Source organism: Plasmodium vinckei (assembly GCF_900681995.1).
Source record: "Plasmodium vinckei vinckei genome assembly, chromosome: PVVCY_13".
Taxonomy (NCBI): domain Eukaryota; phylum Apicomplexa; class Aconoidasida; order Haemosporida; family Plasmodiidae; genus Plasmodium; species Plasmodium vinckei.
In genome coordinates this window covers 1,705,953-1,725,487 of record NC_051305.1, presented here as the reverse complement: position 1 = coordinate 1,725,487, position 19,535 = coordinate 1,705,953, and the positions used below count along the sequence as shown (strand labels likewise).

The window sequence follows — 19,535 nt, the reverse complement described above, 5'->3', positions numbered from 1 at the left end:
CAAGGAAAACTATTCCTAAAATAGCTATTCAAGATCGATTTTTTTAGGTTAAAAATAAATAACGATGTAATATGAGTTATCAAAATTAAATCGCTGAGTGTATTTTAACCAGATTTCCATCATTTTATGTATATAATAATATGTATATACACATAATAATTTATACAAAATATTTCTATGTTTTAAAATAAATATTTTGTATTTGGAAATTACTTCATTATTTTTTTTTTTTACATGTATAAATGACCCTCTAATAATATATATATTTATATATATATAATTTTGCGTATGAAAAAATAGATATGTAAATATATATTATTCCTTTTAGCTATTTAATTTTATGTTTTGGTTTTCATTCAAATTAAGATCTTTAATATTACAATTTTTCGCCTATAGTTGAAAAATGCTATATTTTTATTTTTTTATTTTATTCATTAAAACTTGAAAATATAAATTTGGCTAATTTATAATAATTATATATGCATATATATATAAGCATATATGCCAAATTAAACTTTGCAATCTTGCATTATTCATTAGGTATTTTTTTCAACATAAATACTGTACCACTCGTGAATGTATAATTTATTATTTTTGAGGGTTACAATAAATTGTATAAAAACTAATAAAATAAACTTTGAATTTTTATAATATATTTTTTATAATTTTTATGAATGAATTTCAGTAAATTTCGATATTCTATTTATATATTTTCTTTACTTTATTAGTGCACAGAAAAAAAAACATAAAGTTGTATAGGCATCATGAATAATCATAATATACTTTTTATTTATTTTCAAAAGACTTTACCCCCATACATATAATTTATGTTAGCTATTTTTTAAAGCATTATTATTTTTTTATTAATAGAGTATATATTTTTATACCATATTCTATATAAGGGAAATTATATCATAACATATGTTTACAGACAATTTTCCAAGGCGTCTGCTTTAGATATTATAGACGTCTATATAAAATATTTTAATGATAAATGGGAACTTTCGAAAAATGATGAAAATTATATATCATTTTTATCAAAAAAAATGAACGAAGATATTTTAAAAGCTCTAACAAACAGAGAATTAAAAAAGGTTAAAACATAAAAATTCAAAAAATATGCTCAGATTTTTGTTTGTAAAAGTTTTAGTGCTTCATTGTTACATACAAATAATATGTTCAAATTTTATATGTAGACTATTTTAGAAAAAGCACAAAAGGTTTTATTAGAAAGGAAAAATATTATAAATGAAAAAAACACAAATCTTCTTAATGACGTAAAAACGGATGATAGCATACCATGTTGTAATGAAAACCATGGGGAATACAAACTAGAAAATGAAGATAACATAAGCTTAGATGATAAAAATATACAATTTTTTAATCTTCAAGATTTTTCGTTGAGATATTCAAAAACGGTTTATTTAAATAAAATAAAACTTTTCATAAACTCTTTTTCAATGTCACATTTTTAATTTTTTCTCTTCATTTGTTTTGTATAGATATATATACTTGTTTATTTATATACAATTTCATGTCTGGTTATTTTATATTTTTAAAACATTCTCATTCAGTGTAAAATAAACAATTTAAATTATGAAAGTATTGAATATGAGCTTTTAGTGTCCTTTATGAACACATTCAACAATAGTAAGAGTCTTATGTTTATTTGCAATTGTATTTTTATTTATTTAGGTTGAGTGTTTATATGGATATATATATCTTTTCTCTTTTTGTCAATTTACATACGAATTTTTCTTTATACAGAAATAAAATTTCATCTAAAACTAAATAACAATGATATGCATGAAGATAAAGAAAATTGTATAGTTCACAAGATGGTGAAAATATTTAGTGATAAACTTATACTTTGTTGTACAAACCCTATAATTATGTTCACGCAAAATAATGACAATAATAGTTTATTTGACAAAGAAATAATTTCCCAAGTTAGCACGTTTTTTAGTAAGAGCAAACAATTGCTACTGTTGTCTATATGTGTGTATGATAAAAAAATGACCATTTTTTTTCCCACTTTTTTTTATAGATCAAATCGAAGAATGTGAAGATTTTGAGAACTTATTTAAAAATTGTCTAACTACAATACTGGAAAAAATTTTTAATTTCAAACCCAATGGTAAATATTCTAATCCATATAAGCATGCATAATATGTTAATGTAAATTGGTTAGTGAAAAGAGAAAATATATTTCACATGTGGAATAAATTTTAGGAAATGGTTTATCTTAAATTTTCAACATTTTTTAATTTTATTTATTATATATTTTTTTCAACAAGCTGACGATATGGCTACCTGGGTTTCCAGACAAGCTTTTGTGGATCTTGTAAAAATAATAATTGAAAAAAGTGCAAAAAGAAATGAACAATGTAATATAATAAAAAGAGTAAATATGTGTGTATGCTTATTTCGAACTTGTCAATATATATATATGTATGTAACACATTGCTACATTAACTTTTTGTGTGTGCAATTTTTTCAAATTAATAGGTATAATATATACAGCCGATATAATAAAAAAAAATTACACAAATTTAGGATTTTTTCAAGTTGATAATGTTGTAGTTTTAATCGAAATAATTCAATATGCGATAATTAATTTATCAGAACATAAATATAATGAGGTATGTTATTATAAAATTTGTAATTATTACAAATTTGTGTGAAAAAATACAATTTTTATTTTATTTTTTTGTATAGAATTGTATTTCATTTGTAAATGAAAAATGGTTTGAGAGTCTCCAAGATTTGGTACAATCATAGCAAAAGAGAAAAAAAAATACGACGAAAAATATTATGTTTAATAAAATGTTTATTCATAAATGTGTGCATAATATATTAATAAATATATATACATACTTATTTAGATGATGACCCTAAAAAACTGCGAGTGGAAGATATTCCTAAATCAACTAATTGTTATAGAAACATTCCTTTGTGATAAAAAAAGACAAAATACAAAAAAAACTTTTAATGAATTACATAAACAACAAATTGAACTTTCAGCAATTAAAAATAGTTCGTATTCCAAATGGTTTAAAATTGAATTACCTCTTTCAATGAGTCTATTTAAAGGTGTTTAAAATAGTAATGTATTAAGATTTGTGAACATATCAATATTTCTACATATATATGTGTGCGTTTATATAATAGGCAATCTTTAAAATGTGTATTTTTTTTCGTAATACAATGAAACTATTTGTTTAAAATAAAATATGTGGCTGTTATGAAAGAAAGCCAAAAATACAAACATTCCAACAGTATTATATATGTGTGATACAAAATTGTATAAAAATAAAAAAGAAAAATATTGTGAAATATATTTTAAAAATCTTCAACGGATAATTATAAACACGTTCATTTGTATGTAATAAAAAAATTAGATATATACATCATTTTTAAAAATGCATAAATTTGTTAGCATTTTTTAAAAATTATATCATAAATAATATAGTAAGTCTTATACGAAATTATTTTATTTTCATCCATTTAGGTGTTTTTATTTTTTTATTGTAAATGGTCTATTTTTTTCATTTTTATTTTTGTGTTTATAATTTTTTTTTCTTACTAATGCAACTGAAGAGGGATTACTTAATTTTGTGTGTAATAAAAAATATATCAATTAAAATAGATATTAGCCATATAATTTTATTTTATATATTATGTAAAAAAAAATGGAAATGTGATGGATAATAAATATATAACATATGTATATATAATGTTGATGTCAAAATATAAATTCACGGGTATAGCAACTTGATAAAAAGTAACTACAATAAATTTGTATAGAGAGCATAAAAATATATATATTCCATTAAGATTTAAAAAGTTATATTTTTTATTAGTGGAAAAATTACAAAATTCAGGGAATAAATAAAATATATATGTTATAGTATATTAATATGCCTATAATTTTATTGCTATTGTATTATTTTGGTTTATTGCTTCGTTTCATTGATTTATTTTTCCTTTTTTTATTTTAATTTTTTACATTTTGCTTTAAAAAAAAATACTTTTATGAACAATTCCTAATAAATTATTTTTATTATATATAGATTATAACAACAACAAAGATTAAAGGTATAAACTGTATATCAGCATTTACAAATTTTTATATACAATCATATGTATGCCCCAATAATAATATGCATAACACAGTATATTATTTATAAATGTTATTACATGTGTATACTCATTATCAAGGATCCAAATGCCTTTGTATAAAATCGATCGAAGAAAATATAGCAAACATTGTATGTTTATAAATATAAGTATGTTAAAATAAAGTGTATATATATATATTATGCTTATTTGCACACATGCACATATTTTTAAAAGGACCAAAGGATGTTCAAAAATATCAGAGGAATCTCACATTTGGGAATATTTACAGAAAATAATAAGATAAAACAAATAAATACAAACCTTCGATATTTTAATGCTACTTTTTTTAAAGACAATGGATATCCTGTGAATAGAATTATATATCCTAAAACTTTTTATGTAAATTGTATAAATAAAAACAGTAGTAATAGTAATAATATTTACAGTCCCCATTTTGGAAATGTGAAACTAAAAAATCGAAACAATAATATATTTAAAAATGTTATTATTAACAAATATGTATCATCATATAATCAAAACAGCTATTTAAAATGTTTAGAACATTTTCACTCTGTTTCGAGCAAGGATAACCACAATGATGGGAACGGGACAAAGGGAAAAAGTGAAAAAGTAAAAAAAACACATGAACAAGCAAGGAATCTTGATAAGAATGATATAAATAATAATGAAATATCGGGAATAAACGATAAAAGTCTTAATAAAAATAATATTTGGGGGAGAGGGAAAAGTTATTTGAAAAATGTGCATTCTCTATTAATTACAAAGAATATAAAAGAAATGTTAGTTCATTTCAAAAGTAAACATAGTTATAAAATAGTTGTAAAAAGAATACAAATGGAAAAAAAACTTTTTATAAATATTTTAAAAAAATATAAAATGAAATCAGAAAGTTTAAAGAATAATTCAAGTGAGGAAATATATAGAAAAGCCATAATGAACACCAAAAAAAAAATATCTACATTTTTAAAAAGAAATAGTAATAAATCTTTTATGGATATATATAATGAAGAAAAAAATAAATATAAATTAAGAAAAGAAAAATTATTAAAATCACAAGAAAAGCTTATTAATAAATCTAAAATAGCTCATTCAAATATTAAAAACTTTTTTAAAAAATATGGTTATGTTGGTTTGGGAACCTATTTTGGTGTTTTTCTAATAACATTTTGTGCCTCTTATTTTTTTGTTCATTTTAAATATATATCATTATCAGACTTAAAATATTTATCAGAAAAAATGCATTTAAATAAATACATTGATGATGATTTACATAAAAAGATTGATTCTTTATGGGGAGAACTTATATTTGCATATATAGCATCCAAAGTTACTGAACCTCTTAGAATAGTTATAACAGTTATAATAACACCATATATAGCCAAAGTTATTAGAATAAAAAGGGGAAGTAGGATAAAAAACAGCTAGTTTTGCCAACATGTATATATATACACTTTTTTGTAACTATTATTATGGAGTAACGTTTTCCACATTGCATGATGCCCCAAGACCAAAATAGCCCAAATTAAAATGAATAGGAAAAATATATATATATTATATACATGTGTGTGTGTGTAAAGGGGTGGAAAGAAATATTATGCAATTGCACACACAGGTATAGTTTGTGTTATTTTGTACAATTTTTGCAGGATATTCAGAAAATAATTAAAAAATTTTAATCTCGTACAATTAATATATTTTTTAAAAATTATAATATGTTTTGTATTACTTTTAAAATCTTAAGTTTATATATGCACCAATTTTTTTTAAACGTTACATAAGCTTCGAATATTTTTTTGATTTTGTCTATTCTCTTTTTTTATGTCATACATGTATTTTTTCAAAATAGGTATAATATATGTATTTTATACATGTGTATGCTTATGTATGTATATATAATATACAATTTGAATATAGCGTATTTTTTTAATGTAAAATAAATTATAAATATATTTGTGTATGTTATTTCGAAACAAATAAAACATTATAAATATTATTTAAAAAATAATAAAAAGGTATATACCAAATGATAAAAATATTATGTAGAAATAAGGGGAGAATTAAAATAGCAAAGCTAAGGTATGCTAACCAGTTTATTTCAACTTATAAGGGTTGCAACTGTATAGTAAAAGTATTGAAAATCAGTACTTGAAAAATATAAATAAATATATGTGAATATTATCCTATATATGTATATTTGGAACATTTTTAACATGAAATTAAATATAATACCCAATTTTATGAGTAATAAGAGTTTGAAAAAAATATTACAAGCAAGTTAATAAATACACCGTTATAGTTTGATTCGAAATTTAGATCAAGATATTATTTCAATTTTCTCATAACCTTTAACATTTTTCATAATTTTTATCTATAATTAATTTTTTTTTATTATTTAATTTATAATTTTGTATTATTTAACATGATTATTATATATTTATATTTTATACGTGTGCAATGCTACCATTATGGATAGAACAACAGTTCGCACACAATATTTTTATTAAATATATATAAGTATACAAAATGGTATTATATATAATAGGAAAGTATATGGTTCTCCTTTAATTTGTATATCTATGTATCCACAAGTTTATAATAAAAGTTTTTTTTTTATAACTACAAGCAGTTACTATGTTACACATTTTGAAGGGTATTTTAAAAAAAAAAAAAAAAAAATATGTATATAATTACAATTTTATATTTTTTATTTCTTAATTTTAGTTCCTATTTTTGTATTTTCAAATTTTCACATTTGTAGATATAAATACTTAAGAAAATGTAACAAGAGGAAATGAAACGAACAATTATTTAAAATATGTTCATAAATATGCTTGATAAATATATATTTTTTATTTTCATTTATTGTATGGATACAAAAATTAAATAAATTTTTATCGAATTAACTTAAGAACAATTAAGTTCACCTTTTATAAAATCCAAAAAAAATATAAAATCAAAATTTTGTTCGAGGTGGCAACTTATTAGTAGAGTTATGGAAGAAATGGTATTTAGAACAAAAAAAAATATTATAAAGATATAAAAAAAAATAAATAAAAAAATAAAAATAATTTACAAAATAGTAAACATACAAAAAAAATAATATTTATTATATCCAGTTTTTCTTTAAAAAAAAATATATGTACAAATAAAATTAGATTGTGGTGACATAAAATTTGTATTGACATAAATATTTGTTTATTTCATTATGAAAATTCTGTATTTATTTGCTAATATTTTATAAATATAAAAATAAAATTAATAAAAAAAAAAAAGAACTACAGTAATATATCAAGAACCGAACAAAAAAAAAACGTCTTGTATTATTTATACACATTGCAACCATATGAAACTGTGTATACTATAAAAATTACACATACATTGTGGAAATTTCAGCTCAATCTATTAAATTTAAAAGTCGTGTTATAAAAAGTTGTCAATATTTCTATTTTTATTAAATTTTTTTTCTTGTATATTGTTTCTTTCTAAGGTATATAATAATATATTTATTTATTTTTTAATACGTTTATATGTACATATTTATAGTGGTTACACATATATAAAATTATTGTCTACACGTTAATCATTTTATTATATATTTATTTCCATAAAAAGTTTTTATTTATATATAAACTTAATGTTTAATTTTAATATATTTGAATAAATTGAAAAATTTCAATTTTTTTTTTTGCTATATTATTATTTATTAAATTTTTACACCTTTGTCCATTTTTCACACGTTTTATGATATTTCTTAATTTTTTTTTTGGAAAATGGCAGTAAAAAATAAAATGCACATAAATGAATTAAATCCATCCTTTTTTAATGAAAATTATAAAATTAAAAAAAATGTCACTGAGGTTGAACTTATGGAAACTATTGAAAACTTAAGTGATGGTTCAACGTCAAATAATGAATCATATGATGACAATAGTAATAAAAAAATCACTGAAAAGACAAATGAAAAATTAAAGAAAATTAATAATAAAAATAAATCAGATGAAAATAAAGAAAGAAAAAAATATTATTCAAATATTCCACAAATATATGAAACATATGAAACAAGTATAAAAGATGAATATCAAATGGCAAATAATAATGAAAATCAAGAATCAAGTATTATATCAAATATTATAGCTACATTATATATAATAATAGCAGTAGGTAAGTATTTATTTATTTTTATATTTATACATTTTGTGTGTGTGTAATTATTTCTATTTTTTTGTGGATCTTATAAGAATATATAATATATTTTTTTTTATCTTAAGTTGTATATATAAATATATGTGTATATATTTTTCTCTATATCCATATTTACACACTTTTTTTTTCTCTTAGTAATAATATTACACATGCACTTAAATGAAGATCATATAATAATAAAAACAATTAGCACTTTAAAATTAAAATATGTTCATTTAATAAAAAGTGTCCCCATATTTGCAAATTTAATGAACACAGTGACGATAACGGTAAGGGATGTTCATAATCTCTTTACATATTCACAATATTTTTGTGTAATTATTTATAAAAACTAAGCGTGTTTTTTCTCTATATATATGTATATCCATATTGTACATTACTTAAATTTTTGAATAAACTTCTTTTATTGCAGAATACAAAAATCGATATATTTTTAGATTTGTTGAAAGAAAAATCTACCATAACAAAACCATATATAGAATCATTAAAGGAGTTAAATACAGAATTTTCAGTTTTATTTATTGTTTTAATTCTTTTATTTTTCACAGCAACATTTATATTACATATAATGCATAGTATTATGACTATGAAAATGGCAAAAGACAATTTAGAAAAAAATTCCATAATATATGTTGCAAACAGAATGACAATGGAAGAATATGAGGATAAGACCTTTACTTATAGTGAGTTAGCTAAATTGCATGATGATAAAGATTATATAAGTTTAAAAAAGAAAAGAGCTGGAGAAGGTATTGAATCATGGAATTGGCAAATAAGAAAACTTAACAAAAATATTGATAAAGATATTTGTAGTGATATTGAAATTTCAAGTGACGAAGAAAATTAAAACTTTTTTATTTTATAAAAATCCATAAGCATATGTCAACATAATATTTATTTACCTCATACATTTAAAACCAATTTTATTAATATTTTTATATCTTGTCAACAAGCATGTTAACTATATTGTATATAGATATAAGGAGCAAGTCGCACAAATCTATATACACACATAATAATAAGCAAAAAAATGTAAAATAATAATAATGAAATAATGCAATTATTTCGAAATACATTTTTAATAAAAATTTTTCCGTGTTAAATTATTTTTAAATTAAAAAAAATATACATTATATGTATGTATATATATTAAAAACATAGATTGTCCAAAGAGTTTTCTATATATTATGTATTTTTATCATGCACCTTAACATGAACCCTGGACATATATGTTGTATTATTTGTTTTTTTTCCATACTTATTAATATTATATTTCTTCTCTTATTTTTTGTATAACTTGTTGATAGTTCTTAATGTTTAAAGTGAAAATTATTATATGCAAACACATGCATAAGTATATATATATTCATACTTTTTACAATTATATAAAGCTTTCTTTCTGTATATATATTAACGTGAATATAATATACAAATTTTTAAACATTTGATACAAATCAACTTTTATAACACTCATTAATATCATAAAGAAAATATATTACACACTAATGTAACCATTGCTATGATGTGTATTTTTCTAATGTTTAGACATAAAAAATAATATTTATATTGTTATGGTAAATAAAATACCTATACTATTTTTTATTGGCTTTTTAAACCGTTAAATGTTGTAACCTGTATATGTTTTGTCAACTTTTCATTATCACAAAAACTGTAACATAATCCGTATAATATAAAAATCATCCAAAATAAATCATGATCCCCAAATAATGGGTTGTTAAAAAAAAACGATATTATTTTTAAAACCTCACAAAAGAAAAAGAAAGAAGCCCTATTAAAAATGTACAAGTCGGTATGTTTTCATTCACCTGTTTTAGTAATATATATTTTTTTATAACATGGTAAGCATATTATATATATGTGCTGAACATGTATCTAAGGATGTTTATATGCTTTTATAAGACTATGAATGATACATAAAATTTTGTATGTTTGTAATTTAAAATTATAGGTATATACAAATGTAGTTAGTGGTAGTACCACCGATAATCAGAATAAGTTAACAAACTCATATTTTGAAAATGTGTATGGATATACAAATATATGAAAAAACCAAACAAAACATAATAAATAGGGAGAAAAAAATAATTCAACGAATAAAATTAAAGGAGGATAATATTCATCGCTACTTAACGATATCATATAAGTTGCACATATTTTTTAAAAATTTCGATAAAATTGTATTTTTAGAGATGTCTCCGGTTAATTCAATAGATTTACATTTTGAATAAATTAGAGAGTACCATAAATATATATATTGAAAATTTTCTTTATCAACTTTTATTTGAAAATCGTCTCTTAATTTTAATACAAGTTTATTTTTTTCATATGTAATATAATTTTCATTAACCAGACGTGTAATGCTCCATTTGATATGTTCGAATTCTTTTGGGTATGTTCTTAGGGATTTAAAATTCTGTCAAAAAAAAAAAGTAAAAATATGAACAAGTTGATAGGTAAATAGTATATACTATAAGGATAACCAATTAAGTATGTCTATACACATATGTAATAGAGGTGATAAATATGAAGTAAATTTTTGTTACCGGGTGATAATAGGATCGGAAGTTAAATATATCATGCTTTTGGTCATAATTTATAAATTCAAGATCGGTAAAATATATAAAAATGTCTAAATCATTTAAATTTATGCTTTCTTTTTGTATATTTTCATTTGTATTTTTTCGTTCACATTTGTATAAATAATTAAATAAATTATTATATTTATCATTTTTGCTTGTACTCATATTTTCATTACTACTAGCATGGCTATCTTCATTATCACAATTTCGAACTTGGCTATTTTTATTTTCTTTTTTGTTCATACAATGCTCAACATGAATCATTCTCTTGATTATTTCTCTTTCTTTACATCCAAAATCTTTTTTATACGATGAGATTAAAAAATTTGGAGCCAACATTGAAATATTTATGCAGCATAAATATCCATTTGATGTTAGTAAAAAGATTTTATACCACATCATATTTTTTGTATATTCGGGGCATTTGTAATCTATCAATTCCTGAGAAAAATGAAAATTACAAAAAATATATATATATATAACTTATGAGAATATATAAACTGACAACATAAATATTATATGTGCGCATGTCCAAACATAATTTTGTTATTCATTAGATTTATACCTTAATTTCTATATCAGTATAATGAATAACCATCCCAGATACATTATATAAATTTCCAGGGATTAAATCAAAATATACATTTTTATAATTTTCATTTAAATTTGTATACATTTTAAGAATGTTCATATGTATTTTTGACAAAATTGGAATTTTAAATATATTTGTATAAATAAAAGATGGGTATATTTTGTTTAACTTTTTTTCGTCACTTTCGTTTTCTTCTTTATGTTCATTGTCTAACTTGGTTATTTTATTGTCATCAATATTTTCTTCATTACTTATAGTTAATATATTGTGAAGCTCATCAATCAATTGACTTTTATGTTTTGTATCAACATTTATATATGTTGAACTTGTAGCTTGAAATACAATAGGTGTATAAGATTTATTTTTTAAATCATAGCTTTTGAAAAGTTTTAAATAGTTGTCATATTCATTATAATAATGGGGATTACTCTTATCAATATCTTCTTTTAAAAAATGCAATTTAAATAAATCATAGTTTCCTAACCATTTAATGTTACTATAATCTCCTTGTTTTTTAGCTGAAGAATATATTAATTCATCTAAAACATGATCCTCTAATGATGCCACAAATTTATTGTTTCTATTCGATTTTTGAATGTAAGTGTTAAAAAGTTGAACTCTACTTCCTTTTCTCATATTTTCATAAGTTTCTTTATCAATCTGGACGGTGCATAAAATAAAGAGAAAGAAAAAATAGAAATTATTTACATGCGAACGTATCGATATAAAACAAATATACAACGAAGGGGGTTTACAACTTTTTTTTTAAATCTTACTTTAATAAGCTTAATTTGGCATAAGGAATTTATGATTTTCTCCAATTTATCATCCAATAAATCTGTTTCTTTTATTTTTTCTGAAGAAGCAAAATCAATAGCCTGAATTGTACATAAAGTTGTTGCCTCGAGAAACATATATAAATCATTTTTTAATTTGATATATTTACTATTTTCATGAAAATTTTCATCATGCATAAGTTTTGTTATTTCATTTTTTAAATCATACACAGTTTTTTCATAAATTTCACTGTTTAAAATATAATATTGTTTTTTTGCTTGATCATAAAATCCATATGAAAAATCACTTTTACTTATAATTACTACATCTATAAAAAAACAGCCATTTTCAAAATCTTTAATATTTCGTATTCTTTTAGCTTTATATTTTGATAATCCAATTTTCAATTTATTTTCCTTGTCTATACATATTAAATTATTACTCGATAAACTAAAGGTTATTCCCCTCGAATAACTATTAGAGTTTTCTTCATGGGGAATAACATTATTATCATTATTTATATCTAAAGAATTAATTTTTAAAATATAACCCTCTTTAATTTTACTACATATTAATAGATCCACTAAATGTGTATCCTTTATTATGCAATAAATATAATCAAAATTATCACTTAAAATTATTATGTACTTTTCCTCTTTTTTAATAATTTTTTCAACTCGTAAATTCATTGGCACTTTATATGAAACTGCGTTTTCTTGTATTAGTTGTAAAACACTCTTTTTATTTTTCTGTTCTTCTATGTACCTTTTCAATAACTTATATATAAACTCAATGGGTGAAGGTGGCGGTACTTGGTCTATACAATTTATCATGGTTATATCCAAATTTATGGAATTATAAGGAATTATACAATCAATATTACTAGTGTATTTATTCGTATAAGTTTCATACTTATATGACTGATTAATATTGCATTCTTCAAAAAAATCATTATTATAAAATGTTTTATTTTCAGAGCATGTGTTCATATTTATAGCCTTATTCTCATTATTAATACGTATAATATTATTTTTGAAAATATTTGCTTGCTTTTTATACAGAGTTGTATAATAAGCATTGTCATCGTAATAATTAATGTTCCCCATTAAATTGGAATTTGGTATATGAGCATAATTATTACGTAATTTACCTAATAGATGGTTGTCATTTCCTTTTTCGAATTTATTAGATATTACATTTTGTTCTTTTTCAGTTTTTATAATTATACTATTTATACCTTCTGCTTTGTTTTCTAAAATTTCATTTCGATCATTAACGGAATCATGAAAAGTTGGATCCAAATACTCTTTATTATCTACAAATTTATTAAAATCACTTCTAGGGCTTTTAAACATAGTTATCATATATTTTAAACATTTATATTTTTCTTTTAACTCCTTTTTATATTTACGAACTAATGACATGGTTATTAAATTATATTTTTTTAAAAACCATGGGAAATCATATATATAAAATATGTTCAATTCTTTTGTTATTAATATGAACAATTCATACATTACATTAATATTAGATACATAATATTCTTTTTTATTTGCATTTTTTAGAAAATATATGTAATCATTGTTAAACCAATTAAATTCATAAGGTTTTTTTTTATTTTCTTCATTTATAAATATAAGAAAATTTGTAAAAAAGTTAGTATCTTTTATTCTTCTTTTTTCTGATAAATTGGTTAGTGTCTTTTTTATTATTCCCAGACTATCTTTCAAATTTATGTTTAAATCAAGTTTTAATTTGTCTTTATTATTATTATTACTAATATTTTGTAGTGTTTGTTTTTCTTCGATTTCATTATTTACATTTTGCTTTCTTGGATTAATAAAATTATTTTTACCTTTTAAATTGGAACTCATTTTTTTGGGCGTACCTTTAATTTGGGGCATATCATAATCACTTGAACATATATAATTTTTATCTTTACTTTTTTTCATAGTATCATTAACCCCTTCGGATTTATATGGTGTTATTTCCACAAGCATTTTTTCCTTATCCATTTCGTCATTACTATTTTTATTTGATTCTAAATCTTTATTTGTTCTATTATTATTACTTTTACTTTTTTTTTTTTTTTGAGGAAAATATGATTCATTACAAGATGTTTTTTCTTCACTTTTTGTTTTCATCCTTTTCCCACGTATTCCTTTTTTATTATTAGTTGATTTGTTTTTTTTTACTTCTTTTAACTCTTTTTTTCCTTTTTCATGTGATTCATTTTCTAAACTATTTCCAGGTGATGATCTTTCTTCTAATAATGTGTTTTGTTTTTTTATATCAGTTTCTTCATTTTTCATTTCGTCTGCATAATTATCATATTCATCATCATTAAATATTTTATTTTTCATTTCTTTTAAAATGTCTTTATTTATTTTGACTTCTTTTCCAGATGCGTAACTAAAGCCAGTAAATCCATTATTTTCATTTTTATTACTGCCTTGTTCGTCGTCGCTAAATAGCTTACTTCTCATTTCTTTTAAAACGTCTTCGTTTATCTTAACTTCCTTTCCAGATGCATAGGTAAAACCACTAAATCCTTTACTTTCATTCATGGTTTTATTTTCACCCTTATTGCTATCATGCTCATCATCGCTAAATAACTTATTTCTCATTTCTTTTAAAACATCTTCATTTATCTTAACTTCCTTTCCAGATGCATAGGTAAAACCACTAAATCCTTTACTTTCATTCATGGTTTTATTTTCACCCTTATTGCTATCATGCTCATCATCGCTAAATAGCTTACTCCTCATTTCTTTTAAAACGTCTTCATTTATTTTAACCTCCTTTCCAGATGCATAGGTAAAACCACTAAATCCTTTACTTTCATTCATGGTTTTATTTTCACCCTTATTGCTATCATGCTCATCATCGCTAAATAGCTTACTCCTCATTTCTTTTAAAACGTCTTCATTTATTTTAACTTCCTTTCCAGATGCATAGGTAAAACCACTGAATCCTTTACTTTCATTCATGGCTTTATTTTCACCCTTATTGCTATCATGCTCGTCATCGCTAAATAGTTTACTTCTCATTTCTTTTAAAATGTCTTTATTTATTTTAACCTCTTTTCCAGATGCATAAGTAAAAGAATTATTATGTTTTGGTGTGTCTTTTTTAACATTATCGTAATGATAATCTCCCCAATATTCCAATAACTCATTTTTATTTAAATCTTCAATATTATTTTTATGTTTGCATGATGATTGATCTTTGTTTTCTCCTATATCTTTAATATTATCATATGTACTTGATAAATTGTTTATACTTAGGCTTTCATGAAGATCAATTATTTTATTATGATTCTCTAAAATTTTTCTTTCTTTATCGATTTGTTCAGCTTCCTCTATACTTCGAATCATGCCATGAATATCTAGAAATTCGTTCATTTTACTTTCTGTATATCTATTTAAACCGCCTTTTTTATCATATATTTCTAAAAATTCATCAATATTATTTTCATTTGAAATATTCATATTTCTAGTTTGGTCATATATATCTAAAAATTCGTCTACTTCGTTATCTTTTGGCATAACCATATTCTTGTTTTGATTGTATATTTCTAAAAACTCATCCATTTCATTCTCTTTCTGCATATTCATATTTTGGTTTTTATCATACATTTCTAACAATTCGCGCATTTCGCCGTGCCTACCCTTTTCAACATTGTTAACTTCACTTTGTTCTAAATTAAGTTGCATACCCCCCATTTTATTATAATTATTTTGTAAACAATTTTCTGAAATATTGAGAGATAATTCTTCTGCATTGTTATTTCTAAATTCCCCTATATTATATTTTATTTTATTAACATCACTTTTTAAATGGTTATGTTTTTCTAAAGATGATATAAAATTATTGTTGAGGTTTTTTTTTGCAATTTCATTATTTGAGTTATGTTCAATTCCTTTATAGTTTTGAAAACCAACCGTTACATTTTTATTCATGTAATCATTATTAACAATATTATTTGATGGCCTTTTCTCAAATGACGCTACTTTTTTTAATATATTCATTGAAGCTACATCTTTTTCATCGTTATATACATTTTTTGTAGAATAAATATTTTTGTGTATGTTGTTTTTAATATTATATGTATCGTTACTTTTGGAAATTGGGTTTTTTATTAATATATTATTTTGTAGGTCTTTTGGGCAACAAACTGTATTTTTTTGCGGGGTTATATATATATTTTTTGAAATATCCCTAAAATTATTACTGTTCATGTAAAAGTCATGTTTATTATAAGTATGTTGCTCATTTATGGGTTTTTTTTTAAAAGCAAAATTTTTGTTATCATAACTCATATTTTCATTTAAAATTATATTTTGTTCATCGTTCGATGTTGTATATTCATTTAAATGCATTACGTTATAGTTTTTACAAATTTGATGACCATTACAATTATATATTTGTTCGCTAGTTTCCATATTACTTTTATTAGAAATTTGCACACATTTTTTCATAGCATTTTCATTATGGTAAATATTACACACACGATTATTATTATTATTGCTATTATTGTGATAAATACTAATAGAGCTATTGTAGTTGGATATTTGTCCATTTTTTTCACTTTGTAAATTGTTTTCACTTATTAGTTTTGTGTCCAATTTAATAGTTGCCTCTTTTTCATTTAAAAAAGAATGAAAATTATCAAAATAATCGAAATCAAATGTGTTTACTTCAGGGTTTATATTTTTATCCTTAGTATTGGATTTATGATCATAAGTAAAATTAATGTTATTATTTATTGCTTGTTCATTATACTTTTGTATTATTTTTTTATTTTGTGTATTATTTTTCTGACTGTTCATATGATTTATCATATTACATAAATGTAGTTGTTTGCTGTCCATTTTTGTGCGTGACTTTATATTGCATTTCTCGGTTTTTGAAATATTTGAGCATTTTTTATTTTTTTTGGCATTTTTCAATCTTAAAACTTGCTTCCATTCATTTTCACACTCATAAATATTATTTTTTCCTTCCAAATTATTGCATTGTTTAAATTTATTTAAATTATTATTATTTTTTATAACGGTATATCCAATATTTCCATTTTGGGCACAGTTATGTGTTATCTCTTCCTGTTTTCCCTTCAATTTTGATATTGTTAATTTAGAGTTGGTATTAAAATCATTTGTACTGCAATTAAAATTTACATAACTATCACATTTTTCACCGACAAATGTTTCAATATCAACACCATAATATGAATTGTTAGTGCCTTGCTTCAAATGTAAAAATGTACTATGATTTACATTGTTACAACTATTCAAAGACATATTGGAATATTCTCCACTCATTCCTTTTTCATATATATTATGTTTATAGGAGTATTCCATATGTATTTCATCATTTTCATTAATTTTTAAAGTTGATATATCGTTACTATTATATACTTTACTTAAATCACCAAAATTTTCTTTATGTATTGATTTTTTATATTCTGGAACATTTATATTATTACTTTGTGAATTGTTGCATAAATTGGGTTTTTTTACATTATTTTTTTGGAGTAATATATCATTTGACCAACTAAAAATGTCCAACCCTCTTTTTCTATAAAATACATCGTCTTCATTTTTATTAGCATTGCCCAAAGCATTTACATTATTTGATAAATAACTTGTTCTGTTGAATTTATTCTTTATTGTGTTATCTGTGTTGTATGAATTATTCATTCCGACAGTATTGTTCATACAATATGTATAAGGGACATTATTAGTCACATTTTCATTATTTATATTATTATAATTATGTTTGTTAATTTGAATTTCATTTATACTTGTTTTGTTTTTTAAATTATTGTTTTTATGAGGGGTATTTGCACATAATACACCATTAGACGATTTTAATATATTACCGTTATCATTACTGGGAAAAACATAAAATTCGCTATATTTAGCATTTATATTATTATGAGCATGGATACAACCATGATAATTTTTATCATTATTAACAAAGTTTGTCTTTAATGCATTATAATTATTTTTAATTTCATATTTCTTTATCTCTGTATTAGAATTGAATTTATTAATATTCATTTTATTTAATTATTAAGATTTTTTTGTTACACAAAAAATCACAAAAAAAAGAAAAAGGAAGCATTTTATTAAAGTTTTTCACTATTATTTATTTTAACAAAGTCGGAAAGTGTCTTAATATTTCCCATACACAACAAGTTCCTTGGATGCAAATAGTTGCCTTTGTTATTTAGTAGTTTTACCAATTAAAATAGTAACTTTTGTAGCAATTTTATCAGCAAAATTTTTTTATTTGCCAAAGATTTATCATTTTTTCTCCCCTTACATATGGTGTTGATACACATTTTTTTCATTGTGTAATTTCGCATTTTTGTGCACATACATCGAATTGTTTAACTTATGGTATCTTTTCCCTAATGTTAATAAATCCTTTTCCAATTTGATCAAAGGCTTTAAAATTGTTCTAGGTTTATTATTTAATATTCATTTTTCAAAAAAAAAGAAATTGCATAAAAATGTAATACAAATTTTATTATATAATTTTTTTATTGATTATTTTGAAAGAATCAAATATTATTTATTGGTAGTACATATTTGTATACAATAATTTTTATAATATTACTAAATAGTTTCATTTGCTTAGTAGATATTTTATTGTTGATTCCTCTCATAGGATAAAAAATTGGCAAGTTAAATCATTCTTGTCTTAAGCTTGTATTGTATTTTCCATATAATTTCTTATAGATAAAAAATATTATATATATAAAAATAAACTTTCGTGATTTAAATAATAATTTATATTTTTTTCTCTATTATTACTACCACTTTTAATATTGAATTTTCGTTTTTAACCCTATTTTCCATTTTCCAAATTAAGAGGCACATATAGCAAGAAATATATAATACTCGTATTACCCCTAAGAATATTCCTTTAAAAGGTAAAATACAACTATTGAAAAACTTTAACAACAATCATAATAACAAAAAAAATTATATAAAAGTGAACTACTACTATTAAATAAGTTTATTACGGAATTATTAAGATTTATAGGGGTACAATAAAAATAAGCATGGGTTGTCACATATATGCAAAATGTACTTTTAATGCAACTATGTTTTAGAAAATATAATTCAGTTTTCGCAATGTTTTATTGCCTCTTTTTTTTATTTTAGTTTCTAACGCATTTTTTAATATAAGCATATCAAACAAAGATT

General features: G+C 21.9%; 4 protein-coding genes across 4 annotated transcripts; 3 read left to right on the top strand and 1 right to left on the bottom strand.

Annotated features, from left to right (window-relative positions):
- Nucleotides 1-1,046: 1,046 nt before the first annotated feature.
- Nucleotides 1,047-3,101, top strand: PVVCY_1304630 (conserved Plasmodium protein, unknown function; the record flags this gene model as incomplete). Its single annotated transcript, XM_008624138.1, has 9 exons — nucleotides 1,047-1,094; nucleotides 1,197-1,418; nucleotides 1,575-1,650; nucleotides 1,768-1,965; nucleotides 2,048-2,137; nucleotides 2,298-2,387; nucleotides 2,509-2,642; nucleotides 2,719-2,769; nucleotides 2,886-3,101. The coding sequence occupies 9 exons, from the start codon at nucleotides 1,047-1,049 to the stop codon at nucleotides 3,099-3,101; spliced, it is 1,125 nt and encodes a 374-aa protein (XP_008622360.1).
- A 1,264-nt stretch (nucleotides 3,102-4,365) lies between these two features.
- On the top strand, nucleotides 4,366-5,568 carry PVVCY_1304620 (conserved protein, unknown function; the record flags this gene model as incomplete). Its single annotated transcript, XM_008624137.1, has 1 exon — nucleotides 4,366-5,568. One exon carries the CDS (start codon nucleotides 4,366-4,368, stop codon nucleotides 5,566-5,568), a length of 1,203 nt encoding a protein of 400 aa, XP_008622359.1.
- A 2,345-nt stretch (nucleotides 5,569-7,913) lies between these two features.
- PVVCY_1304610 (conserved Plasmodium protein, unknown function) lies at nucleotides 7,914-9,193 on the top strand (the record flags this gene model as incomplete). Its single annotated transcript, XM_008624136.1, has 3 exons — nucleotides 7,914-8,304; nucleotides 8,482-8,615; nucleotides 8,759-9,193. The coding sequence occupies 3 exons, from the start codon at nucleotides 7,914-7,916 to the stop codon at nucleotides 9,191-9,193; spliced, it is 960 nt and encodes a 319-aa protein (XP_008622358.1).
- Nucleotides 9,194-10,489: 1,296 nt separating this feature from the next.
- PVVCY_1304600 (conserved Plasmodium protein, unknown function) lies at nucleotides 10,490-18,380 on the bottom strand (the record flags this gene model as incomplete). The annotated part of the gene is made up of 4 exons (XM_037634778.1): nucleotides 10,490-10,780; nucleotides 10,911-11,387; nucleotides 11,512-12,198; nucleotides 12,315-18,380. The coding sequence occupies 4 exons, from the start codon at nucleotides 18,378-18,380 to the stop codon at nucleotides 10,490-10,492; spliced, it is 7,521 nt and encodes a 2,506-aa protein (XP_037490826.1).
- Between the last annotated feature and the right edge of the window lie 1,155 nt (nucleotides 18,381-19,535).